General features: G+C 45.1%; 4 protein-coding genes across 5 annotated transcripts; 2 read left to right on the top strand and 2 right to left on the bottom strand.

The window, feature by feature from the left end:
- The first annotated feature begins 5,343 nt into the window (after positions 1 to 5,343).
- LOC136513332 (ergosterol biosynthetic protein 28-like) lies at positions 5,344 to 7,922 on the top strand. Its single transcript, XM_066507319.1, has 3 exons — positions 5,344 to 5,562; positions 6,951 to 7,157; positions 7,547 to 7,922. Exons 1-3 carry the CDS (start codon positions 5,421 to 5,423, stop codon positions 7,624 to 7,626), a joined length of 429 nt encoding a protein of 142 aa, XP_066363416.1. The 5' UTR covers positions 5,344 to 5,420; the 3' UTR covers positions 7,627 to 7,922.
- Positions 7,923 to 8,541: 619 nt separating this feature from the next.
- LOC136510547 (cytochrome c oxidase subunit 6a, mitochondrial-like) lies at positions 8,542 to 9,482 on the top strand. Its single transcript, XM_066504959.1, has 4 exons — positions 8,542 to 8,549; positions 8,645 to 8,818; positions 8,924 to 9,073; positions 9,430 to 9,482. The coding sequence occupies exons 2-4, from the start codon at positions 8,701 to 8,703 to the stop codon at positions 9,480 to 9,482; spliced, it is 321 nt and encodes a 106-aa protein (XP_066361056.1). The 5' UTR covers positions 8,542 to 8,549; positions 8,645 to 8,700.
- A 5,864-nt stretch (positions 9,483 to 15,346) lies between these two features.
- Positions 15,347 to 20,002, bottom strand: LOC136511727 (acyl-coenzyme A oxidase 4, peroxisomal-like). 2 transcript variants are annotated; one of them, XM_066505760.1, is made up of 13 exons: positions 19,819 to 20,002; positions 19,607 to 19,714; positions 18,360 to 18,466; positions 17,871 to 17,948; positions 17,654 to 17,777; positions 17,472 to 17,545; positions 17,290 to 17,349; positions 17,065 to 17,174; positions 16,760 to 16,919; positions 16,588 to 16,664; positions 16,324 to 16,495; positions 16,124 to 16,216; positions 15,347 to 15,896 (listed from the first exon to the last, which is right to left on the bottom strand). In XM_066505760.1, the coding sequence occupies exons 1-13, from the start codon at positions 19,832 to 19,834 to the stop codon at positions 15,768 to 15,770; spliced, it is 1,308 nt and encodes a 435-aa protein (XP_066361857.1). In that variant the 5' UTR covers positions 19,835 to 20,002; the 3' UTR covers positions 15,347 to 15,767. The 2 variants fall into 2 exon arrangements, with proteins under 2 accessions (XP_066361857.1, XP_066361858.1); XM_066505761.1 differs by lacking the exon at positions 15,347 to 15,896 and having other exon boundaries at positions 16,124 to 16,240.
- A 2,689-nt stretch (positions 20,003 to 22,691) lies between these two features.
- Positions 22,692 to 24,809, bottom strand: LOC136513405 (acyl-coenzyme A oxidase 4, peroxisomal-like). The gene is made up of 9 exons (XM_066507414.1): positions 24,686 to 24,809; positions 24,494 to 24,567; positions 24,324 to 24,383; positions 24,096 to 24,205; positions 23,818 to 23,977; positions 23,596 to 23,672; positions 23,313 to 23,484; positions 23,074 to 23,166; positions 22,692 to 22,968 (listed from the first exon to the last, which is right to left on the bottom strand). The coding sequence occupies exons 1-9, from the start codon at positions 24,696 to 24,698 to the stop codon at positions 22,840 to 22,842; spliced, it is 888 nt and encodes a 295-aa protein (XP_066363511.1). The 5' UTR covers positions 24,699 to 24,809; the 3' UTR covers positions 22,692 to 22,839.
- Between the last annotated feature and the right edge of the window lie 1,877 nt (positions 24,810 to 26,686).

Raw genomic sequence — 26,686 nt, 5'->3', positions numbered from 1 at the left:
CTGACCGCCTGGCCCCACCTATCGGCGCCGCCCCCAACCTCCTGCTCGCCCCGCGCCAGTCAATCGCGAAGCCGCAACTGCCGCCCACGAACGGCGTCGTGGGAGCACCCCCCCCCCCTCATGCCTCGGCCGCTTCAAATAGCAGCCAGACCCCCCGCGCGCACCCGGCTGCCCCCCGCTCTTGTCTTCACGCTTGCCAAGCACCGAGGAAGCCCGCAACCGCCGCAGCCATGGTCACCGGGATTCGCCATCGCTGAGCTCGGAACCTCCGTGCGAACCACCATCACCGAGCCGCCTCCGCTCCGATTTTTCGCCGTGGTGAGCATCTACGTACTCTCCCCTCTCCTCCCATGCTTTTCGTTTCTCGTTTCTTGACTTCTCGAGCCCTGGCCGCAAGCTCCGCGAGCCGTGGTCGCCAGCCATGGCGGCCACCGCGCTAGCCGCCGTTCCCGGTCGCCGTAACGGCATGGCCGCGACCCCCTTCCTCCCCCGCGCTCACCGATGCTCTCGGATGTCCATTTGGTGAACCCTAGCCCCTAACCGCGTGCGACCGAGACCTCCATGCCACCGGCAATGGTGCCTCATCGTCGGTGACACTGTTCTGGCCGGCCTTTCCCTCCCCAAGCCGATCCTAGCCGTCCATCTCCTGATCGGCGGCCAGGATTAGAAGTTACCCCTTCGCGGGTGATTATGCTAAAGGGCCCCTCGGTTTTCAGAAAATAGAACCCGCAGTCCCTAGCGCACTTCGCTGATTACGCTTTCTCGTTTTGAAAACGTAAAGTGCACTGTTCTTGTTCAAAATACGTCTTCAGTATTTACAGAAATGCCATTTGAACTGTTTCGCTTATAAAATTGTCGTTTTAGCTCCAAATTGATCCATTCAAATCGCGTTAGCTTCGTAATTTCATAAGCTACATGTTGGAACTACTGTTAGTCAAGTTTGGAACTTTTTAATTTCACGATTAGATTTAATTCAATATATGGCTATAGAAAAACCCGTTTAAATCATAACTTTCGCATTTTAGCTCCGTTTTTCGTGAACTTCGCGTTGACGTGATCGTAGCGAGACGTAGATTATGTTTACAAACATTTTATCTTGTTTTCAATACTGTTGGTGTACTGTTCTAATGATAGGAATGTTTGCTTTGCATGAATGCATTTGGAATGTTGTATGTTGCCGTGTGGGTCGCGTTCAGACGGTGAGGAAAATGTTGGAGACCAAGAACTCTTCGACGACCAGCAGGATCAGCACGAGTTTGTGAACCAAGGCAAGTATAGCATGGGCCTTCCTTGATGTCCTATTTTACTTTAATCAATTACTCATTTGCATGTGTCTAATTTTGATACCCGTAAGGATAGCCTAGTGATTGTTTATCCTATTCCTTGTCTCTTATGGGTTAAATGCATATGGGTAGATTGCTAGTGCTCTAACTGAACTTGATATACATGTTGATGAATGATACTATGGAACAAAGTGAGTAACATGATATATAACAACTGTTCCATAGGGCGAAAGTGCAAATGACCTTTGTTCATGTTGCTCTTGGCCCTCCATAAGGACTTATCTGTCGACAAAAGCTGGGACTGACAGTGCAACCGGGAGAGTCATATGGCTCTGACTTTAGCTCAGTAATAGGATCTTTCCTAGCTAGTTAGAGGTTACCTTTTTGGCGCAAATGGGGCTTGCCACTTTGGGTATAGGGCTGCCTCTGTTCCTATGAGTATAGCCGCAATGGATATGTGCCATAGGAAAGGGGGGTTCCTACATCTGCGTGCCAAGGAAACCTAGCGGCCCTAACTTGTTAGGGAAACCTATGAAATGGCTTCATAGTATACCCTGCCTGCTCACCTTGGTAGTGACATGGGAGTAATTAACCCGGGCATATGGGGATCACGACTCGCGGTGAATGTGCACCACCTCTGCAGAGGGTAATAAACTGTTATAACAGCCGTGCTCACGGTCACGAGCGGCCCAAAAAACTCACAGAATAACTGGTTACTTGTTGATGATCATTTAAAGTTGTTCAATGATGATATATGGTACACTTGACCCCGATATATGTTCTTATGGGAATTAAATGGGAGCTTAAGCATAACTTGATAATACTTGAGAATAAAAGCTTGACCTACTAAAAATGCTAACTACAGTAAACCAGAGTCTATCCTTTTTGAGCTTCATAACCCCATGTTAGCTTGCTAAGTACGGAATGTACTTACACTTGTTTATTTTCTTTACTTGGATAAAAATCCCGGATGGGTAACAGATGACAACGGGTATGAGGATTTCCCGGAGGATTATTAGGCTTGTGGTCAACCAGTTGACCTTCCCTGTGATGACGCCCATGAGAGTTTTATTATCTTTTTATTTTTCCGCTGTGATGTATAAGACTAAGTTTTATTATAACTCTGATGTATGAGACACCGTGATGATACTTTATGTAATTTGTCAGCTTGTGTGTGTGATTGATTCCTGGGCACACACGAGTTTTGTGCATTTAATTTTATCCTTAAAATTGGGTGTGACACGTACATGGAATAAGTTTATGATCAATGATGGATTTTTGTTTAGAGCTAACCGCCTATGCATTCCAGTTGGTTCCGTTCGTCTTTTGTTGTTGCAGGAGGCACATGGAGGTGGATTGATGGGACATTTTGGTGCTAAAAAGACAGAGGAGGTGTTGTCCACACACTTCTTTTGGCCAAGGATGTGGCAAGATGTAGAGCGGTACGTGGCTCGATGTGCCACATGTCAAAAAGCTAAGTCGCGGTTGAACCCACATGGTTTGTATATGCCTCTTCCTGTTCCTTCTACTCCTTAGGCTGATATATCTATGGATTTTGTGTTGGGTTTGCCAATGACTAAGAGGGGGAGGGATAGCATTTTTGTGGTGGTTGATCGTTTTTCTAAGATGGCACATTTTATTCCTTGTCATAAGAGCGACGATATTGTTCATATTGCTGACCTTTTCTTTCAAGAAATCGTTCGCTTGCATGGTATGCCTTCTACTATTGTTTTAGATCACGACGCAAAATTCTTGAGTCATTTTTGGCGCACGTTGTGGAATAAATTGGGGACCAAGCTACTGTTTTCTACAACATGTCATCCCCAAACTGATGGGCAAACTGAGGTTGTGAATCGAACATTGTCGACCATGTTGAGAGTAATTTTGAAGCATGATTTAAAGATGTGGGAAGAGTGTTTGTCGCATGTGGAGTTTGCATATAACAGGGCGGAACATTCCACCACCAAGGTAAGTCCTTTTCAGGTAGTGTATGATTTTAACCCCCGTGCTCCTATTGATCTTTTGCCTTTACCTACCACTGAGAGAATACATAGTGATGCTAGAGAGCGTGCTGATTTTATTCGTAAGTTGCACGAAACAACTAAAGCAAATATTGAAAGAATGAATGAAAAGTGTAGAATTGCTGGTAGTAAAGGTAGAAAAGAGATTAAACTTGAACTGGGTGATTTGGTGTGGTTACATTTGAGAAAAGATAGATTTCCTAAGCTGCATAAGTCTAAATTAATACCAAGAGTAGCTGGTCCTTATAAGATCATTGAGAAAATAAATGATAATACCTACAAACTTGAGTTGCCACCCGAGTTCGGGGTTAGTCCCACCTTTAACATTGCAGATTTAAAACCTTATTTGGGAGAAGAAGATGAGCTTGAGTCGAGGACGACTCCATTTTAAGAGGGGGAGGATTATGAGGACATCACTCCTTCAGATGTACCCACTGGTCCTCCAACCGTCATACAAGGTCCAATGACCCGGGCTCGAATGCGTCAACTCAATTTAGAGGTGAGCTCGTTCTTAAGCGATCCTTTTTATACTTTTGAGAATAGACTACTACCTAATGATGTTATCTTGATTAGGAACATTGGAGAGGGTCATGAAGGACTTAGAGGACGTGGTGGAGGCGAAGATAACCAGCAAGGACGTCCAACAGGAACCGGAGGCCCGGTCCAACATGATTTTGAGTCAGCCTCGGCCTTCAGGACCAGTCTGCCTTAAACTGGTCACCCAGGACGCATCCGGACTCCGTTTTCGATGATCCACATATGGATGGAAAGCTAATTTGATAAGGAAGCCAATCCAAGTGGTTTCACATCAAAAGCTATTCAGAATCAATGGGAATCGTGGTCACAAGTTAGCATCCAAAATCTACCAGGGTGCTGCGACACCGTCACCATGTATCGTGTTTGGGCCCATTAGGGGCGCGTCCAGGGGTCTTGCACGACCCTAGAGTCTTTATAAACAGCCGTCGCCCCTCCATTAGGGTTTGGGTTTTGCTTAGATTATTCTGTCAAGAACAGTTTCGCCGTTCATCAGTTTGTGAGACCCCAACTCCATGAGTTTAATCATTCATCTACAATTTGGTTGTGTTCTTTCTTGTTCTTGCTTGTGTTCTTCGTTGCGCAGGCAGGGATTAGCCTTCTTGGCGAGGTCAACCTGGTCCGTGACTTGGTTGATAACTAGAGGAGCTATGGTACTAAGATTGCAGGGTTCGATCTTTTGATCTGAAGCCGGATCGGTGTGTCATTCTCCGCCACAACGATAGTTACCTCTACCTGACGGAAGATCGGGATCCCCGTTCCCATTAAAGCCCGTCCCCGTCCCTAGTCTCCAGCTCCGCCCGGAGGCCTCCTCCTTCTCCCGTAGCGCCTTGAACTCATCCGTGGAGGCGCCGAAACACTCGAGCAGGTCGTCGTTGAGGGCGATGAGCCAGTCGTGCGCGTCGTCGAGGTCGCCGCCCCCGGGGAACGGCTGCTGCTGCCGCGTCGGGAGAAGCGGGGCAACGCCGAGCACGCCGAGGGAGGCGTCGGCCTTGGCGGCCGCAGCGCTGACGGGGGATTTGAAGGCCGGGAAGTTGTTGTAGAAGTGGAAGTCGCGGGACGAGGGGAGCACACGGGAGCGGGCCGAGAGGCGGGAGGCTGCCGCGGCGAGTGAGCCCGACGAGGCCTGGATGGCTGCGGCCGACTTGTTCTGCGCCCACGGCGGGGGAGGCGGCGCCGAGGCCTTGTTCCGCTCGCCGCACCACCCGCCGTCCAAATGCCAGGGCCAGGAGCTTAGGGGCGTTTTGGTCATCCTAAACATGCACATGTCAAGTTTAGTTATAATTAGTCCATCAAACCAAACGTTGCCTGACTAAAATTTAGAAGGTAGTTTAGCTGACTAAATTTAGGAGCCGGAACCAAACGTCCCTAAATCGGTTGAGACACAGTAAGTCAAGCCAAGCCAGTACTAGGTGATGCAATCACCATCATTGTGGCATCTTGCAGCTAATTAATAAATTTGCCTTTTATCAAGAAAAAAAAAACCGAACCGATCGCTTCGGCTAGACCGAATGCCCGCTGCTTACGCCAGTACACCACTACCTGACCGGCCTTCCTGCGCAGCTCTGCCTGGCGGACAGGCATGGCGGCGGAGGGGAGGAAGAAGGGCGTGCCGGCGCTGGGGTGGTGGCTAATGCTGGTCGGCTCCCTCCGCCTCGCCTCCGTCTGGTTCGGCTTCTTCGACATCTGGGCGCTCCGCGTCGCCGTTTTCTCCCAGACGGAGAGTGAGTAACCCCGCACCCTCCCCTCTCCGTCTTCTGCACACACCTCTGCCTCTAGTTCGTCTGGCTCCATCTGGGCAGGCAGATTTCATTCATTCTCATCTGATCTGGTCGGGCCCGTCGAGGAGGGGTGGGAGTAGCGCTACTGATGTGTGCCCACGCCTTCTTGCTGACGGTTCGGAGGCCGCTGTGTCCCCTTACCGTGAGATTCTTCAGTTTGAGCTAGAAGGCTGTTCCAAGTCGAGTACACTGGTGGGGGACAGAGAATGGCCTCTGGTCGTCTGATCTGCTCTGTTTTCTTCTTGGTATCGGTGGGGTGTACTGTGCTCTGTGCAGCAGCACAACCACAGTATCTGAATCACTGATTTCTTGCCCAAGATTCATCTGAATCACTGATTGCCCTGATGGAGATGCTCTTATTCATTCATTTTGTTCGAGGGGGACAGGGGGCCTAAACACTAGCTTAATATTGCTTCTTCTTTTTTATTTTTTAGTGTTTGCTCTAAGAATTAGTCAATATTAAAATTCCTTTTTCAGTTAGTGAGACTCATTCTGGGGTGAGTCTTATAGTGAGGAAGGACTTCAAGTCTGCAATTGGGATAGTTGAGAGCAGTCTAATGAGTGGTGATGCAGCTCATTTTGGGTCGGAAGCCACACAACAGCAATATCTGAATTTCTCAGATACTTAGTTTTTTTGACTGAGTCTTGATATCCTCGGAAGGTCAGAGGTCAGTCCTTTCTTAAGAGAAACAAGTAGTGTTACTGCTCGGATGTTTGCTAGTTCATGATTATTTCATTCGGATCACTGACTACCACAGAGGTCAGCAGTGGCCTTTATTTTTACGTAGAGCTCTGCAGTCGTGTTACACTGACACCTTTTAAGTGAAGAAGTGTAATATAGAGGCCTTGTGACTATCATTTGGTCAATAGGAGAACAGCATCGATCTTGTTAGTTCTTAGCTGCCCCTAAGTTTTGAAAATATTGCGTGGGATTATTGTATAACCATTTCTAGATATAATCCATAGCTCATAGCCTCATATTGCTTACTTAGGCAAATAAGCAATTTTGAATCTGGAATTTTACACTGTACCTAAGCACTATCAACTCCCTTCAACCAACTTTGTTTTATGAAACAGGTGGGGCAAATTCTTCCCACTAGGAAATTTTCTTGGGCTGACCCAACTAGTCATCCAAATGGCCTGATCGGATGACTAATCATTATTAGAATATTAGTCCTCCATTAGTTGGATGGCTAATTTTCTAGTCATGCTAATCATATCGAGGGCCCTTATCGAGTCCCAAGTTGTGATAAGGATGACTAATCATAATTAATCACGATTAGTCATCCAATTTGATAACACTGAGCTGATTCTAATTTTTTAACATGCAGTGACTGATGTTCATGGCCGTACTTTTGGTGTCTGGACTCTTCTGACCTGCACGTTGTGCTTCCTCTGTGCACTGAACCTGGAAAACAGGCCTCTGTATCTGGCCACCTTCCTATCATTCATCTACGCTCTTGGTCATTTCCTCACGGAATACTTGATATACCACACCATGGCTGCAGCAAATCTGAGCACAGTTGGCTTCTTTGCAGGTACTAAGCTTGCCTTCTGAGTTCTGAGTGGACCATTGTTTTGATTCACCTTTGACAATTAAGTTCTTCGGAACCTAACCAGCTTTTAATATCGCACTTGTAATTGTTAGGTTGATTATCTGGTACTTTTATCGAAATATTCATTTGATTTAGCTTTAGGAGCTATCCTGTTTTCCTATGCAGGGTCTTCATTTCTCAGGATTTTATCAGTACTTTACTTTTGCAGTTTAAACAATGCAATGTAGCATTTATCAGTTCCAGCTTTCAATCTTGCGAAATAGAATTGTGGGCACAGCGTGCTCGTTGCATGTGTTACCTGTAATAATGCTCCATTTGTCTTTGTTGTTTGTTTAGCCACTCTGATCAACACTCCCCGTTTATTTACATAGGGACGTCAATCATATGGATGCTTCTTCAGTGGAATCATCATGTGAATCCCCGTGGTGCCCAAGCTGTGAAGCAGCCATGAGTGATACTTGGGCTGTTAGGTTGATGCGGTCTGTGGGGAGGAAGGATACCTTGGAGAAACTATGTCAGAAAGCCCCATTCGTACTTCATTTTTTCATCATGTTATTTCTTTGCATGAAACATTTGCCCAACTGAGTAGGGAAATGGAAATTCAAATTATTTCTGCTACTGGTTTGTTAACATTCCGGTGAACCTAGGAAACAGATAGCCACTCAAATAGTCACCTGTTGAGAGCTGAGATGCCAGTAAGGGAGGTATAGACATGTACCAAGGGTGCTTGTAGTCTTTCTTTCATTTCATCGTATATTTTTGTCCTGTACATTAGCACAGTACGGTCAATAAAGTCAACTTTGACAGCTTTGTAGGAGCCTTCATCATGCCATATGCATCTACCTAGGGCCTGTTTAGTTCGTCTAGTAGCTACTAAATTTAGTAGCTTTTAGTCACTCTAGTAACTTTTCAACCAAACATTATGACTAAAAGCTACTAAAAGAGTTTTAGTCCTCTCTAGTAACTCTGGAGTTACTAAAAGTGACTAAACCGTTTAGTAGCTACTAAAGTTTAGTAGCTCGAACCAAACACCCTCTAGTCTCGGTTTCCGATGACTAAGCACTTGTTTTCTAATGCTTCATGTGTTGATTCAGCCCGGAAGAGTGAAGGTTCCTCAGTCCCTGCTACTGAATACTGATCGGCAATCATCTGAAAGAGCTCTTGTTTAGCTGTGCTGTAAATAAAGCAGGGAATACTGAATTACTGATGGAACTGATGGACATCATCTGAAAGAGCTCTTTTTAGGATTGTTTACTGAATACTGATGGACGTGTATTCTGTCTTCGGGCATGGAAGCTTCGCTCTCGCCCAGATCAATCTAGCTTAGCATCACGTCGCTTTGGCGACCATGGATAAAGCTTGCCGACCTTACTTGTATGTACCACCATCTGGAACCATCGTTCTTCCTCTGTTGATTGCTTAAATGATGGCCTCCTGCCCTGCCACTGCCATTGCCCAACGACATACAGCTGCCACTTATCAACAACCTGCACCTCCTCCAGTCCAGCTGGAAAGAAGACGAAAGATGGCAGCTCCGATGGCCTGCTTCCTCGCCGCCGGCAACGCGGCGGCTAAGAGGTGCGCCGGCACCGCGCTGCGCCGCCGCGGGATCGCCTCCTCCACTGCACGCCACGACGACGCGAGTAAGAGACCGATTCCACCACTGCCAGCTTAGCTTGCATAGTTGCATGGAGAGGGAGAGGACGACGTTTGAGGTGAGCTCTGAGCGTGTGTGTTTGCGCTTGCAGAGGAGGCCGTGAAGTGGGAGCGGATCACGTACGCCGGGATCGCCACTTGCACCGTGCTGGCCGTGTACAACCTGTCCAAGGGCCACCGGGACTTCCCCGACCCACCGCCGTACCCGTACCTGCACATCAGGAACAAGGATTTTCCCTGGGGTAACATAAACCACGGATTTACTCTCGTCCCAAAGTAAAAATAATTCTAAATTTAAACCAAGTCAGTAAACCACTAACTAATTCTCGTAAAAAATACATTTACAGATCTAAACCAAATCAAATATTTTTAAATTTTACTAAGTTTATAGAAAATCCATATATGTTTACTCTATGAAAACACATTCCGTGGTTAATCTAATGATATTTATTTGGAATCGTAATTGTTAGTGATTTTTTTGGTGTACTAGATTAGATCAAAATTAAAGTCTAGCATGCAGCTCTAATAATTACTTAGATAAATAAACAGATTGCTGCATAACGGGCTTCACTAGCTACTTGGTGTTGCTTGGGTTCAGGTCCTGACGGCCTCTTCGAGAGGAAGAAGAAGCACTCCAACGACCATCACTAGGTCTAGCTAGCACGAGGACGAGGCTGCAACATGTGTACTGGTGATGCCCAATCCTTGTGCTATCTAATTTTGGAGGACTCTATGGCGAAGTCACGACGATAAGGCCCTCAAGACTATATATGTGCAGTTCAAAAAAAAAGACTATATATATGTGTGTCTAATTTTGCAGAGTGATAAAACTTCTAATACCATTATTAATTGAACAAGTTTAATAATGATCGACGAACAATGTCAAGATTAATAAAATAACTTATTATATGGTTAAGATTGGCGACTGAATAAACTGATCTCTGGTTCTCTCTCTCTCTATTTTTCCTCCTCCTTTTTTTCTTAGCATCAGACAAACGTTGCTCAGCTATTCATTGTAAAATTCCCAACACTTAATAAACAAAACATATGTATATGACTATATGAGCATAGAAGAAACAACCCTAACAAGATTGGATGAGACAAATAGAAAAGAAAACCCCAAACATCCGTTGGAGACATGGAGGCAGCCTTCAGCCTTGATTGCCTGAATCTCCATAAGGTGAGATGGAGAATCATCATATACTGGCGTGAGTGACTGTGTCGTCAGGCCTAGTCAGTGGACGGTTGCTAGGATGGTCACTGGTCCATGGACGCCAGTCGCCTACTACGCCCAGTCGACAGTTGAGATAGATTTGAGAGCCCGATCAGCGTGATTTCCTGAAGCCAGTGTCGCGGCGGCGTCGATCGTGCGCTCGTCGCGACGGCGCGGCCGCCCTCGGTCATTTCCTCGTCGCCGCCTTGTGTTCGTGGCCTCGTCCCTCTTGAGACTTGGGCCCCATTTGGTAGGATCCATATTCTCTTTAAAAACATTTTAGATTCAGATTCTCTCCGAAAACGTTTGAAGTAGGAATCACTTGGTAAGAATTGGTGAAATCTTTGGCTATGGATCCAGATTCTCGCTGAAATAAACTAGAATTACTGTAAAACACCTATTTGGGTGATTCTCGTTCCTAGTAAAAAACGAGAAACATTTCTCTGCTGAATCACTTCGCCACGTTTGGCACAGATTCTTGTGTTTTTTACGAGAAATGGAACCGATTCTCGCAGCGCGCCGAACAGGTGAATTCGGCCAATCGCGAGTCATGGATGACGGTTGCTGGATCGGTGATCGTGTCGCCTTCATGGGCTCTCGTCTCAGCGCCTAAGAGTTGGGCCACATTGACTACTGGGTTGCAGGGTTAGGGGGCTGCGTACAGAAGTCTGGCCCCCCTCCTGGGTTGGGTCACCGCTGGCCTCACCTTGTGTCTAGACCCCTCCACTAAAAAAAAGGCAAAATTTGCCATGGCACACTGGAGAAACGCGTAATTGGCCAGTGAAAACCACCAACGTCGAAATTTGCTGGCGGACATTACAATTTCGTGGTTCTTTGCCGGAAGACACCGTACCAATTATTTTATTCAATGTTCAGAGAGAAAGTGGGAGAAATGTCTAAAATGCCCTCGTCTTCATGCAAATGGTGGGCGCCACTTCTCCTGTGCAGCCACCGCCACATCTGCTTGGCTACCTCCCTCCCTAGCCTTGACGCACACTGGTGGTGCCCCTCACGCCACCGTGGGCGCCGCCTCGACAAGCCATAGTCGTGGCCGGGATGCCGCTATCACTGCGGGGGTGCCTTCCCTCCTGCCTGCCTCGTCGTCCCCTGCGTCGCCATCCACGGAGCTTCACGACCAGCACTGACGCTGGCCTACCACATGACGCCGAGCCCCTTCCTCGCTCCGCCGGTCACCTGGATCCACGCCAGAGCCAACCTCGTTGAGCCGCCACCACATGAGGCCAGGGAGCTCGCACCGCCGCAGTCGGTGCGGAGCTCGCCGGCGTGCGCAGCCTGGATGGAGCTCCCCACTACGCACAGGGCGGCACGGCAGGAACGGAGGGGGTGACTGCACGCGGCAGCTTGCAGCTCCGCGGGCCAGTGAGCGCCCAGCGCTGTCGTGCTGTCGGCTCAGCCCGGTCGAAGCCACCCCCAACCCCCACCTGCACAGCCCTTAGCCATGGCTGACGAACGGAGGTGGAAGATGACTCGCAAGGGCAATTTGGTCTATTCATCGCCCTTTCCCTCTCCTGAACTACGAAAATGGATATTTTAATCGGTGCGGTGTCCTGTGGCAAAGAATCACGATTTCATAATGGTACTAGGCATATTTTGAAGTTGGTGGTGTCCAGCAGCATATTAGACGTTTGTGTGATGTCCCTGAGCAAATTTTGTCAAAAATAAGAACGAGAACATCCAATCTATCAATCGCCTAACCTCAATGATAATGCTCAACGTGTGGATCGATGGGCACGCCTTGCCACTCACTACCGTATCGTCCGCTCGTTCCCATCCATAACCCTTTAAAAATAAAAAATCTCTCTACCCATACCCAGGGGTGCTCGTGTTGGCCAGCCAGGGGTGCTCGCCAGCTGTTGGCTTGCTCGTGCTCACCAGGCAGAGGGTGCTCGTCGGTTGTTGGCTGCTCACCAGGGGGTGCTCGCCGAGCAGGGCGCCGTGCTCGCCAGGTGCTCCTCGCGTAAGTGCTCGCCCAAGCTCTCGCGGCCTCGCGTAGGTGCTCGCCAGCACAGTGCCTCCATTGGGGCACCGGCGATGCTGCCTCCGCTGGAGCACTAGCAAGCTCCATGCGTCGCCTCCGACCTTCGCTCCGACGTCGAGCTCCTGCAACGATGAGCCTCCATTCGTCTAAGCAGTAAGGTGACTGAAAGGTCCTAATATGGCTAGAGGGGGGTGAATAGCCTATTTAAAAATCTACAAATCAACTAGAGCAATTTGATTAGTATGACAAATAGCGAAATGCAAACTTGCTCTAGCTCTACAAGGGTTGTAAACCACCTATCCAATAATTCTAGTTGCAATGATTACTAAGCACACAACTTGCAATATTACTACTCACTAAGAGCTCTCAATCTTGCTACTCTAAAGAGCTTCACTAGATGAACTTAAAATAACAAAGCAAGCTCTCAATTCTAATTACACTAAAGAGCTTGCCACAACTAGTTTGCAAGAATATAAATGAGTGAGTAGGGTGATTATACCGCCGTGTAGAGGAGTGAACCAATCACAAGGTGAATATTAAATCAATCACCGGGAGAATACCAAATGGCAAGAGACAACCAATTTTCTCCCGAGGTTCACGTGCTTGCCAACACGCTATGTCCCCGTTGTGTCGACCAACACTTGGTGGTTTAGCGGCTAAGAGGTATTGCACAAACCTCGTCCACACAATTTGGACACCGTGAGAACCTATCCATAAGTGAGGTAACTCAATGACACGAGCAATCCACTAGAGTTACCTTTCAGCGCTCCACCGGGGAATATACAAATCTCCTCACAATCACCGGAGATGGCCACGAACAATCACCGACTCGTGCCAATCCTCCTCCGCTGCACCAAGCCGTCTAGGTGGTGGCAACCACCAAGAGCAACAAGTGAATCCCACAGTAAAACACGAATACCAAGTGCCTCTAGATGCAATCACTCAAGCAATGCACTTAGATTCTCTCCCAATCTAACAATGATGATGAAACAATAATGGAGATGAGTGGGAGGGCTTTGGCTAAGCTCACAAGCTTGCTATGTCAATGTAAATGGCTAAGAGAGTGAGCTTGAGCCGGTCATGTGGCTTAAATAGAAGCCCCCATGAAATAGAGCCGTTGTACCCCTTCACTGGGCATAACACAGGGTGACCAGATGCTCTGGTCAGATCGACCGGACGTAGGACCCCAGCGTCCAGTCGCCCGATGCTTGCCACATGTCATCAGCTTCAAACGCCGATCGCCCAATCTCAACGGTCAAGTGATGACCGGACGCGTCAGTTAGAAAGTGACCGGATGTAGGACCCCAGCGTTCGGTCGTTTCCAGTAAGGTTCCAAACGCGAAATTTCACGACTGGACGCGTCCGGTCATGCTCGATCGGACTCACCCGGCGTCCGGTCACTCAATGTTTCCTCTGTGCGCCTCACGTCAGCACTGACTGGACTCAGACCATGAGCGTCTGGTCTATTTACACGCCAGCGTCTGGTCACAAGATCGAGACCGTGTGCTTACTGCTGTCACTGACCGGACTCTGAACCCAGTGTCCGGTCACTGCATCACCAGCGTCCGGTCACTCTGTGAACCCCTGTCTTTTCTGTATAGGGCACCGGTGACACCGTCGGACTGTCCACACTCTGTGGGCGGACACTCCGCTGGTGAAGTTTTTAACCCTTGCTCAAATGTGGCAACCACCAAGTGTATCACCTTGTGCACATGTGTTAGCATATTTTCATAAGCATTTTCAAGGATGTTAGCACTCCACTAGATCCTAAATGCATATGCAATGAGTTAGAGCATCTAGTGGCACTTTGATAACCGCATTTCAATACGAGTTTCACCCCTCTTAATAGTACGGCTATCTAACCTAAATGTGATCACACTCGCTAAGTGTTTTGATCACCGAAACAAAATGGCTCCTACTATTTATACCTTTGCCTTGAGCCTTTTGTTTTTCTCTTTCTTCTTTTTAAGTTCAAGCATTTGATCATCACCATTGTCATGATCTTCGCCATTGCTTCATCACTTGGAGTAGTGCTACCTATCTCATAATCACTTTGATAAACTAGGTTAGCACTTAGGGTTTCATCAATTAACCAAAACCAAACTAGAGCTTTCAGTGACATTACGCTGAATGCATATGTTGCAAGCGTATGTTTCAAGTGTTTCAGATGTTTTAGAGGTGTGTTGCAAGTGTTTCAAATCGATGTTGCAAAAGTATATCAGGATATTGCATATGTTGCAATGGCTATACACGCATGTTGCAAGGGTGTGTTCCAAATGTTTCATCTGTTTTTCAGAAGCATGTTGCAAGTGTGCTTATTTTGTATGTTGCATATGTTTCACGCATATATTGTAAGTGTTTTATCTAGATGTTGCATGTGCTTGCAACGACTTTTCAAGTAGTTTTAGACGTTTTGCAAGTGTTTCGTACATATGTTGTAAAAGCATATCAGGATGTTGCATATGTTGCAATGGCTATACACGCATGTTGCAAGGGTGTGTTCCAAATGTTTCATCTATTTTTCAGAAGTATGTTGCAAGTGTGTTTATTTTGGATGTTGCATATGTTTCACGCATGTGTTGCAAGTATTTTAACTGAATATTGCATATGCTTGCAATGACTTTTCAAGTGTTTTAGACGTTTTGCAAGTGTTTCATACATATGTTGCAAGTGTTTCAGCTATTTTCAGACGTATGCTGTAATTGTTTTATCTAGATGTTGCAAAAATACATCTAGTGTTGCATATTTTCAGCTCTTACAGGCGGGCGAGCATGCAGGGTAGTGGGCGAGCAGACGGCCTATTTGTTACTTTTTTTATCAGGTGCAACTTGGACGCATAGAACCCATACACTCCACACTCACACCAAATGCGCACACACACGTGTGTGTCTGCACACACACAAAAAAGAGATTGGGAGGCGTCGCCTTCAATACGCGAAAAACGTGCAGTACCACCGAACGCACCACGTGCGTGTACCCTAATTTTTTTAATTTTTTTTAGAAAAATATGTGATCACCAATTTAAACCCGACGGATAGCGTTCCACTGCACACCCCTACGCCTGGGCCACGAGCCTATCGACTCGGAACAACGTTTCGGAGTTTAATGACACTAATTCCTCATAAGTCATAAGTCAATTCATCTAAAGAAGAGATGAGGAAAAGGCTTCGTCAACGGGCCCGCGAGCCCAAGCAGGTACGGGCTGAACCAGAAGGCCCCATCAACGACGTCGTGAAGGAAGCACACAACGTGTTCCGTGACAAGGACAAGAGGAGAACGTGCCGGCACTGACGTGGAATGCGATTATGCGACCCTGACCAATCTTTTTTTATCCAATTAATTAGCTGGAGCACTGTTATGTCGTATCATATACAAGTAGGAGTATAAGATAAGAAGAGGAAGCATCCCGAGTTTTACAAATAGTACTGTTACAAGAATACGATTACGATGAAAAACACATACATCCAGAAGCTAATACGTCTATCTACGGATGCTGACAAGCATGCCTTCTAAGGGCCATCTGTCCTTTGTATGAAATCGCTCGTGATTGCAGCATTTTGAAAAATGAACACGGCCGCCACTGGAGAGTCGTTTATCACAGATTGACAAAGTGACGATGCAACTAAGACTGTTTCCCCATCGTTGTTATTCAGTTATTCCCAATCATCAGAATGTACAAGGTTGATGTCTATCGTCTTCCTCGGGGAAATAACATAAAACAACTTCACAGGCGTGATTTTGCTGACACAGCAGGCTTGAAGCTCGCGATCCCGGTGATCTCTCTGCCAGTCACCAGACTGTTTATGTCATAGGTGCCCTCGTACGAGAAAATGGGCTCCAGATCACAAAATGCCTGCAAACGTAAGTATTGTTTCAGACACTTCCGTCAGTAAAGATTGTAAGTTGAACCACATGGTTTACAAAGTGCGATGAGCCTATAGGACAAAGCAGCAAGCACGAAACTGTTTTGTTTCTTCTTCTCTTTTTTTTTGGGGGGGGTGGGGGGGGGGGGGGGGGGGGGGGGGGGGGGGGGGCGCCATGCAAGGAAAAGATCGAAAGTAAATGTTGAACTCCTCTTACCTTGGCGACAAGAAAATCAGCCAAAATGCCATTGCCACCCAGTAGCTCTCGGCCAAGAGAAACAACCTCCCTGGCCTTCTTGGACGTCCACGCCTGCATTCAGTTCTTATCAGTAGACTGCATAATAAACTACCTATGATGAGAATATAGACGGGCTGAAGATGTGAAATCCATCCCTAGCTATATTGCAACCTACGAACCTTGCCTAAACTAGACCGGCCTGGTGTCATTTTGCCTGACTCATACAGCTTGCACAGTCGCCAGCCAACGAGAAGCATAGCCTGAATGTTGCCAAGCATTCGGACAAGCTTTTCTTGATTGAGCTGAAAAGCTGCCAGTGGAGCTCCAAATTGCTTTCTTTCTTTCAAATACCTATTTATTCAGTAAAAGATTGTGAAATAGTGGAAATCTAAAACATATCATGCTGAATAAACTAAAAATAGATGTAGTAATGTGACTCCCACCGATGGCAGATATCAAAAACTCCCATTGATATGCCTATTGGTTGCCATGCCACCATAATTCGAGACATAGCGAGGACCTGTTTCAAAAGTAAAAACGTTGACCAAATAAAGTTCTGATTATCCGACAAAGCACTGAGAACAATAGGTTGTAAAAGAGTCATCCAGTCAGTACCTTGTTTATATCCTGAAATGAACTGATGCCTGTTAATCTGTCTTCCTCAGGGACAAATACTTTATTTAGAATTATGTCTCCATTTTGAACCATTCTGAGTCCAATTTTGTTTTCAATCTTTGTGGCTTTTAGACCGGGAGTTCCTTTCTTTACAATAAATCTAGAATAGCGCAACACATTCATTGTCAGAAAGCAAGGTAATCCTTGCATTGATCAAAAATAGATATACCTTCATATTGAGACGTACAGAAACAATAGATACAGTACCAGCAGTATAATAAGGCCAGGAAGAAAAAGATGATTACCCATTTAGTTGGTTCGTGTCTGCATTCCTAGCCAAAATGATGAGGACATCTGCAAAAGTGCTGTTACCTATCCAGCGTTTTTGGCCATCTAACTGCCAACCACCAGGTACCTACCAAAATAAAAAAACAACAACATGATAAGGTAGTGTGAAAAGGCCACATCATTGGCATCACTAGAACTATCCAAATTTATCGGAGAGAATCATGCTTCTAAATTAACTAAACCTTGGTTGCTGCAGTCCTTAGGGAGCTTGCATCACTTCCATAATCTGGCTCTGTCAATGCCTGCAGAAAGCAGACAATCCTCTCAGAAAGGTGAAACATCAAATAGTATGCTCAACCCTCTCAGAGTGGAGTGTTGACAGTATGAGAAATGGTTATAAAATACATTGGACAATGTTACTCACCCAACAACCAATAGTTTTGAACTGGGCAAGAGATGGCAAGTATTTCTGCTTTTGAGCCTCAGATCCACAAAGGGCTACTCTTCAGGAAGAAAGGGTGAAAAACAATAACTTAGATCCTGAGCACATGTGTACAAAGTTGTTTGGACATCTGTATAAAATGTTCTGAGAAATGCTAGATTTACCAATCGTGGACATAGCCAACGAGGAGTGCACTAGAATAAATGTGGAGCAGCTCGCATCGACCCGTGCAACTTCTGCTATCGAAATAGCACTAGCTGTAAGCGAGAGTCCTGGGCACCCATACCCCTGTAAATTTGAAGGAAAAAAAAATCAATGAAATGATGTGCAGGTGGATAGGCTTTACCTTCAAAATAGAGCCCATATTTGTTTGGTTGCTACCTTTATTGTACCACCAGCTAAGCCGAGACTGGCAAGGCTGGGAATGGCATGGAATGGGAATTCAGCCCTCTCCCAGTACTGCAGAGTAAAATGACACCATTTAAGCCTATGACAAGATGAGGCAGTATAAAGGACTTGCAGTACATTAGCAAGTCAGTTCAAGGGAGAGTAAAATACTAAAATGCAATGGTCGAAAAGGAATATGGTATATACTATACCACTACAAGATTTCATTTAAAAAAAATATTTCACTGAAAAGCTACTCCATATTAAATGTTTTGTAAGAAAATCAGAAAGATTGCATATGTTGTTTAGTAAATCTGAGTCGAGCGGTTATTTTCTAGCAGCATAATGCCTTTGGTAGCCCAATCTGCGTACATTACAGGTATTTTTGTCTTCTTCAGCTTAATTAAGAGCACTTCTCCTGCCATTACTCAGTCAAAAAGAAAAACATGGAGAGATTAGTAACTGTCTTTAGCAAGAGCATACCTCAGTCATAATGGGCGCAATATCCTTTTCCATGATACCCCGGACCTTCTTCCTGAGTGCCTTCTCTTCATCAGTCAGCAAATCATCAAATTGGTAGTAGTCCGAGGCTGCAACCAACAACAGGTCAGCTCAAAGGTAAATGGAAACTGACAACTGACATCCTGCAAATTATGATGCAGTAGTCACAGATTGTAATATGCAAGTGCACTGCACAATGCTAAGCCCTTGTTTAGTTCGCGAAAAGTTTTCGCGAAAAGTGCTACAGTACCCATCACATCGAATCTTGCGATACGTGCATGGAGCATTAAATGTAGACGAAAAAAAAACTAATTGCACAGTTTGATTGGAAATTGCGAGACGAACGTTTTGAGTCTAATTAGTCCATGATTGAACACTAATTGCCAAATAAAAACGAAAGTGCTTCCAACTTTTCGCGAACTAAACAAGGGCTAAGTAACCTAACTGACACGAGCATTAATTAGTCTAGTTCTCTCTGACAGCAACAGAAAACATAAGAAAACACACATCACGTGTTGTTCAATGCAAGTTGTACAGTGACAGTGAGCCGCCCAATTATTATCCAACCAGAAGCACTCTTGTCAAAAAGTAAAAGAGGGACAGCTGAAATAAAGTAGAGTACCGTGTGCCCGCATCTGCCCAAGGTAGTTTTCAATACACAACAAAGAATGCTTCTAGTGACTATTATGTAGGAGTATACAGGTCACAAGAAATCCATATCATCCTTGAAAGTTACTCTAACTCTGAATGCAACCCAACTCCAGTAAGATTAACCACGGATAAAAGGGGATCATAAACAAACTCCAGAAAAAATTGAACTACATCAAAATTGAAGACATGGTTGCAGCGTCTGGGTGCCCAAAAAAAAACCCTCATATTATTGGAATACCACATCTTTGGAGACAAGTACACACTGGAGCTCTGCTCATTCGCACCCAAACAAGCAACAGAAAGACTCGAGAGCATTACTGTACTGCAAAAGGATGAACGGAGCCATGGATCCTCCACTCTAAAAATGACGAGGCAGACACCCTTGTCGAATGAGAAATAGAAGAAAAGAAAGAATTTGCCGCTTACGCCATCACAATCGATTCGCCGCTTACGCAATCATATTTATTTGATCGAACAATTCTGGCATCTCCAGTTCGTTCGAACGAATATAACCAAACTACTAGTAGTACACAAATCGCGAGAGCGGATGCAGCATGACAAGGAGATAGATATCTCACCGGCGGGCGGGAAGAGCGATGCCGGCGTGGCCTGAGGGAACGCGAGCGCCACGTCCAGCGCCGGCAGGCCGACCTTGCCGCCAAGGTCGGCCCCGGCACCGGCGCTCCCTGCAGCAGCGAAAGGGAACCGGTCAACCACGGCGAATAAATAGCCCACCACCCCCGACTCATCCGCCGGACGCCGCCGTCCGAGAGCTCGGTCTGCCACCCACCTCCCAAGCTGCCCATCGCAGCGCTCGATGGCGTTAACTCGCCCCTCGTGGATCCGCCTCCGGCTACGTCGAGCTCCCCTCCCCGATCAAAGGAGTAGTAGGTGGAGTAACAGAGGAGGAAGAGGAGACGAGACGAGGGGCAGAGCGGCACGATCCGATACGAAACGAAACGAAAACAATTTGGTGGGTTGGAGACTTTTTGGAGTGGAGAGCCTTTTACGTGCAGGAACAGAAGTTGTCCCCGGACCCACCCGTCATAGGAGGCGGGCTGCGGAGAAAGCAGTGACGTCGAGGTGGGTCGCGATGGGGGCGCATGGGCTGCCACGCCCTACCAGCACCAGGTGGCGGTGGATGTGGGCCCTCCCTCTGCAGGCTCCACGGCGCCAGATGCGATGGGCCCACATGTGCATGTGCTGCTCCAATCCTCCATGCTGCCGTTGTTCCTATCCTATCCTACCGTGATGGTGTGGCGGTGGAGGTGGCCGGCGCCTGGCGGCTCGCGTTTGCGACTCTGCGATGTCCGTGACACGTCACGGACAACTCGGATGGCGCGTCTTCGTGTCCCCGGCTCCTTTTTTTTTCTTTTCTTTTATAACAGGTTTTTTATTAGCACGAGATACGGAGGGTTACAGCGGTGACCGGTGACATTAGCCTTTTTTAAAAGTACTTGCTAAAATTCACTCGGCCGATGGTTATTGTATGCTTTTTATATTAAAATTGTAGTTTTCGTTACATACAATTTATGTTGATATAATCTATAATTTTTTGTTTCGAGAATAAAAAAATCGTTAGACAAAGTCTTAAACTCGACAAAATCTAATTTGAGTCGGCACAAAGATAATTAGCAATTAACAATTATTTCTATAGTCAGACAGGGACAAAAAATTTGATATGTTATGATACATACAAAGACAAAGGTAACAATTTACTTGTACTAATTAGTTGTACAATTGTGTTGTCTCGAAATCGTCTTAAAATTCTGGCACCTGAAATATAGGAGAAGATTTTTTTTTTAAAAAGATATATCAATTTTTTGGCATAAAACAGAGAGAAAGATATCTTCTAGTAATTAACTGACGGTCTGAAAAATCTCTTACAGTTATATATAATATTTTTCAGTAACAAAGTTATCATCTATTATATATGATCACATACTTTCTCCGTTTCAAATTATGAGACGTTTTGGCCTTTTTAGATGCAATGTTTTTATTATGTATCTAGACAATATATTTCTAAATGCATAGAGAAAATTATGTATCTAGGAAGATCAAAACATATTATAGTTTAGAAACAATTGGTTGATAGTTGGCTTGTCTATAGTGTTGTCTATGATTGATATGATGAAGTCATCTTATATACAACGATTGTTTGGATTGCTATACATACATGTCCTAATAGAGCAGCACAACTTGCGTGGTGACGGGATTACCTTTACCACCTCCTTATTAAGTCCCTGCACTGCTACAAGTAGAAACATGTTATCTTATAGTCTTACCATCATATCGAAGGTCGGAGTGAAATGGACTACTAGGTATGGGGATCGAGGTTCTCGATGATATATTGTGCTCCACATAGGCTAGGACCAGTTTAGTAGGGTTCTCGCTCTGGCTCTTATATATGGAGCAGCTTTTCTGATTGAGCTAAAGCTGATTTAGAAAACGTTTGGCAAAAACGACTTTAGTTATAGTTTGTGAGGAAGGACCGAGCAAAGCCATTTCTTTTACTCTGGCTCCTTAGTAAAAAACAACTCTGACATCTCCAGCCTCTTTGTATGGAGCCATTATTTAGATGGTTGTTTGACAGGGCTTCTTTAAAAAAAGTCATAAGAAGTAAGAGCTGGAACCTTGCCAAAAGAAACCTTATATGAATGGTAGGCTTTAAACATAGCACACTTTATGGATCGAGAGTGGCAAGGCGAATGGAGCACCACCAAACCTAGCTTAGGTTGGCAACATTATTTGTTTGCAAAAACCTTCTTATCAATTATGGTCCCTAGATTCGATGATTTTTGCTTCGTATTTCTGAATACATTGCTCTTTCATTACTCATTTTAACAAAGTAAAATTTGTCTTAGAGGGCATATACTCTTGCGTATGTTACTACCGCTGAATCTTCATTGGAGGGAAACAACAATTTGATGTCTCTTTTCAGTTATGCATGCACTTAGGGCATATTTGGATACAAGAGCTAATTGCCAACTAGCAGCTAAAATTAGCTCTAGTGCATCTAAACAGAAGAGCTAATAAGGTGGGCTAATTTTTTAGCCAAATATTTAACTAGTAGTTAGTCAAAGCTAGATAATAGCTAATTTGAGCTAATTTTTAGCCCAGCTAGTAATTAGCCATGTATATGAAACATGCCCTTAATCTTGCTCGGTGTGCATCAGACCATATTACTGCATTTAAGAACGTGCGTTGAAAGCACGGAGAACATGCCACGGCCCACGGGCCTCGGAAGAGCAGAACGGTCGAGGTGCAGGCAGGACGAGGAAGACAGCGGCGGATGGGAAGGGCCCGACTCGCTCGCCATGGCCAGCTCGTGCCATAGCGCGTGCGTGCGGTGTCGTGGGCCTTGATGGGCCACTCGACTGACTGCCGTAAGGGCTTCTCACCACGACATGGCCGCTGCGTCGTTAGTTTGCCTGACGGAAGCATTAAACTTTTCCTTGCAACGAGTTAGTAGTACTAACATTCTCACTCACCTTTGCAATTACGAGAAATTAACATGCATCATTGCATGGTACCGACAAAGGGCCCATTCACTTCGCTGAAAAAACAAGCCGAAAAACTATTCCAGCCGATTTGTTGTGAGAGAAAAATACCGTTTAGGTTAAAAAAAACAAGCTGAAAAAGACGGATTACAAGAGAAGCGAACAGGGCTAAAGTCTGTAGGCAAATACATACTTACCAAATAGGCACACAAATTATCCTATTGCTATTACAGTTCCAGCGATTAATTGAACGCATCAACGTACTGATCGAGTAAATAAATACGGGAAAACGGGAAGTTTCACTTCACAATTCACATGCGCGATTTCGCTACCATGGCAGGTTTGAAGCTGGCGATCCCGGTGATCTCTCTGCCAGCCACCAGGCTGTTAATGTCGTAGGTGCCCTCATACGAGAAAATCGGCTCCAGATCACAGAACGCCTGCAGAGACAAGTATATATGCAACGTGAAGGTTGAAGATGAGATTAAAAGACAGTCTCAGTAGATGTTGGTGCCTATTGGAGTATTGAGCCCCTCGCTCCTTACCTTTGCGACCAGAAAATCAGCTAAAATGCCGTTGCCACCCAGCAGCTCCCGGCCAAGAGAAACCACCTCCCTGGCCATCCTGGACGTCCACGCCTGCATTCAGTTGGTGTCGTCTATCAGTAGATCAGATTAGATTGTGCAGGAAACTACCTAATGATGAAAACAGCACAGACTACTCTTGGCAAATTAAAAGGAACCACCAGATAAACCTTGCTGCTGGATATACTACAATTTCCAACCTTGCCTAAACTGCTATGGCCTGCTGTCAATTTGCCTGCCTCGTAAAGCTTGCACAGTCGCCAGCCAACGAGAAGCATGGCCTGAACGTTGCCCAGCATTCGGACAAGCTTTTCTTGGTTGAGCTGAAAAGCTGCCAGCGGAGCTCCAAACTGCTTCCTCTCTTTCAAATACCTATTCAGTTTCAGCCACACACACAGATTCTGATTTAGTGGAAATCTATAGGATCAAAAGGAGCTAAAAGATAGATGTAGTAAGTAGGATGGCTTCAGTTTCACACCGTACCGATGGCACATGTCAAAGACTCCCATTGATATGCCTATTGGCTGCCATGTCACCAAGACGCGAGACATGGCAAAGACCTGTTACAAAAAGTTATAAAAGCATGTGACCAAATCAAAATCTTGATCCAACAAAGCATGGAGAAGTTAAAACTTTCACCAAATAAAATTCTGATTATCTGACAAAGCACAGAGCACGACAGGTTGTAGAAGAGGCATCCAGTACCTTGTTTACATCCTGGAACGAATTGATGCCAGGTAATCTGTCTTCCTCGGGGACAAATACTTCATTTAGAACTATGTCACCGTTTTGCACCATTCTGAGTCCAATTTTGTTTTCAATTTTTGTGGCTTTCAGACCAGGAGCCCCTTTCTTTACTATAAATCTAGAGGGAAATGAAATAGCTTTCATGTTGGTATTTAGGGGAAATGAAACCAATCATGATGTATAGGGAGCAATATAAACAGTACCAGCAACACAAGCTCAAAAAAAAAGATGATTACCCATTTAGTTGTTTTGTCTCTGCATTCCTGGCTAAAATGATGAGCATATCTGCAAAAGTGCTGTTACCTATCCAACGCTTTTGGCCATTTAAATGCCAACCACCAGGTACCTTACAAAATAATAACCAACATTATAATGCAGTGCAGAAAGGCCACATTGTCGTCATCACTAAAAAATTTCACATTGGTCTTTCATTAAAAAAAATTATAATTCCAAACTAATTAAACCTTAGTTGCTGCAGTCCTTAAGGAGCTTGCATCACTTCCATAATCTGGCTCTGTCAATGCCTACAGAAAGCGGGCAATTCTCTCAGAAAGGTGAAACTAAACACTGAAGTGCAGAGTGTTGACTGTATAAGCACAAAGGGCTAAAATTTAAATTTAACAGTAAAACTCACCCAACAACCAAGCGTTTTAAACTGAGCAAGAGATGGTAGATACTGCTGCTTTTGAGCCTCTGATCCACAAAGAACTACTCTTCATAGAAATAAATAGATAAATAAAAATGAAACACTTAGCTCAGGTGAACAAAGTAGTTGGTAGCCAAGATCCCATAGAACTAATAAATGGTAAAACACTGATAGATTTACCAATCGTCGGCATTACAAGAGAGGCATGAACTAGAATAAATGTGGAGCAGCTCGCATCCACCCGTGCAACTTCTGCAGTTGAAATAGCAGCAGCTGTAAGAGATAGCCCTGGGCACCCATATCCCTGCAATTTCAAAATACAAACTTCAGTGACTTGTGTATTTCGGTGAGGCCAAACATTCGAAAGTAGAGGAACTGTTTGGTTTGTACTTTTGTTATACCTCCAGCTAAGCCAAGAGTCGCGAGTTTGGGAATGACATGAAATGGGAATTCCGCCTTCTCCCAGTACTGCAGAAGTAAAATGACATCATGTAAGGCTATTGCAAGATGGGCACTATTACAGACCAGCAAAGTCAGTCGAAAGGGGAGTAAAGAACATGATGCCACAGTAAAATATAAGAGGCACGGTTGCTACAAGATTTTGACACAAAAGATATGGTCAACTAATTAAAAGGCTACTCCACATCAGTTTGTGTTTTGTGACTAGCGAGAAAAATCAGAAAGACGTGTAACTGTCTTCATCAAGTAACATACTTCAGTCATAATGGGTGCGATTTCCTTTTCCATAACACCTTGGACCTTCTTCCTTAGAACCTTCTCTTCATCAGTCAGCAAATCATCAAGCTGGTAGTAGTCCGACACTGCAACCAACAACAGGTGAGCTCATAATTCACATAAGGCTACAAACTATATGTGGTAGTTAAAACTTATAATTAACCTATGCAATGCTGAATAACATAATTTAAGTGGAAACGGAATTCAATTACACAGTAAGCCTAGAGGGAGTTAGATTGCTAGACAAGAGTCATGTTCTTTCTGATATAATAACCACAAGACATAAGGAAACAGGTCCACACCAGTTGTTGTACAATGCAAGTTGCACCAATGAGTCACCCAATGATAAATCAGAAAGCACTCTTGTCATGTCACAAGTATGAGTCAAATAAAGCAAATTCATTTTGATCATTGAAAGGAACCCATCTGTTGGTCTATCAGCTCACGGTAGTTTTTAGAGTATACCAAATACAGACTTCAGTTCCTGTATTACCGGATCGCAAGAAATATGTACTGTTCTGTAGTTGGATGTGGTAATGCCGGCTTATGTTTGGAATCAGAGAGGGTGCAACAAAGAATAAACGATTAGAAAGGATGAACAGAACAGTACATCCTCCGCTTCAAAAGGGATGGTCAGTGCATTTCCCATTTTCCCGTGTCAGTTTCTATTTCCGATGGAAAACAAGAAACATTTGCAGCTTACAAACAGCCATAATTGATTTATGAAACTATTTTGACCTTTTCCATTTTGAACGAAGAGAGGCGTACGATGTGACAGGTACCTCTGGATTGGGTTGGGCCAGGCTGAGGGGCAGATGCAGGATATAGGCTGGTCTTGTTCGTTTTGCTTGTGGTTGGCTCTTGTTTGGTTGGGTTACATCCCTTGAGTTGCCTCTACAGTAAGTGTGTTGTGAAAACTGTTAGCAAGTCCATTGACCTTGACTTGCCCTCCGCATATGTATTATTGTCAATAATAACTGCAGTAATGGTGGAAATTTGCACATTTTTTATAAGGTAAATTTTTTGCAGTTGCAAAGATAGTCATGAACAGTAGTACACACACACACACAAAGGGTACAGTGGATAAGAGGCTCAATGGGTGACAATCATGATGAATTCAACAACACGTTTATCGACAATCAGAAGTTCTCTACTTGATGGCGTTTAAAAGTTTACATCTACCAACACACAAGACAATGGCAGCAAACTGTTAAAATTTTAATCAGTTTGCTCAAGAGGATGCATGACAATGCTATGAACTGAACAACACTAATTGCAATTGCATTCTTCCTGTAACCTCAGCAAACGGAGAATGCAGACAGATCTGATGACTTGTGAGGAGTGAGGACAGCGCCCTAGCTAGCCACATCCCCCATACGTACGTAACGTACGGTTGCCAGCTAATGAGGACGTACGGCTCGCAAGACAAATGTGCCCGGAGAGCAC

The sequence above is a fragment of the Miscanthus floridulus genome, chromosome 16, assembly GCF_019320115.1.
Source record: "Miscanthus floridulus cultivar M001 chromosome 16, ASM1932011v1, whole genome shotgun sequence".
Lineage (NCBI taxonomy): Eukaryota > Viridiplantae > Streptophyta > Magnoliopsida > Poales > Poaceae > Miscanthus > Miscanthus floridulus.
The sequence above is the reverse complement of the archived record's forward strand: the minus strand, read 5'-3'. Positions and strand labels throughout refer to the sequence as shown.

Bases quoted from the DNA above. Each gene is read 5' to 3' on its own strand.
- LOC136513332 (XM_066507319.1), top strand. From the start codon at position 5,421: ATGGCGGCGGAGGGGAGGAAGAAGGGCGTGCCGGCGCTGGGGTGGTGG. The intron at 5,563-6,950 runs GTGAGTAACCCC...TTTAACATGCAG, and splicing joins CGTTTTCTCCCAGACGGAGA to TGACTGATGTTCATGGCCGT. The intron at 7,158-7,546 runs GTACTAAGCTTG...TTATTTACATAG, and splicing joins CACAGTTGGCTTCTTTGCAG to GGACGTCAATCATATGGATG.
- LOC136510547 (XM_066504959.1), top strand. From the start codon at position 8,701: ATGGCAGCTCCGATGGCCTGCTTCCTCGCCGCCGGCAACGCGGCGGCT. The intron at 8,819-8,923 runs GTAAGAGACCGA...TTGCGCTTGCAG, and splicing joins TGCACGCCACGACGACGCGA to AGGAGGCCGTGAAGTGGGAG. The intron at 9,074-9,429 runs GTAACATAAACC...GCTTGGGTTCAG, and splicing joins GAACAAGGATTTTCCCTGGG to GTCCTGACGGCCTCTTCGAG.
- LOC136511727 (XM_066505760.1), bottom strand. The intron at 17,778-17,870 runs GTAGCAACCAAA...TCAAATTTACAG, and splicing joins TAGCTGGTGGTACAATAAAG to GGGTATGGGTGCCCAGGACT. The intron at 16,217-16,323 runs GTTCGTAGGTTG...AACTGAATGCAG, and splicing joins GCCGGTCTAGTTTAGGCAAG to GCGTGGACGTCCAAGAAGGC.
- LOC136513405 (XM_066507414.1), bottom strand. The intron at 24,384-24,493 runs GTGAGTTTTACT...CGCTTTCTGTAG, and splicing joins TTAAAACGCTTGGTTGTTGG to GCATTGACAGAGCCAGATTA. The intron at 23,673-23,817 runs GTACTGGATGCC...TTTTTGTAACAG, and splicing joins CGTTCCAGGATGTAAACAAG to GTCTTTGCCATGTCTCGCGT.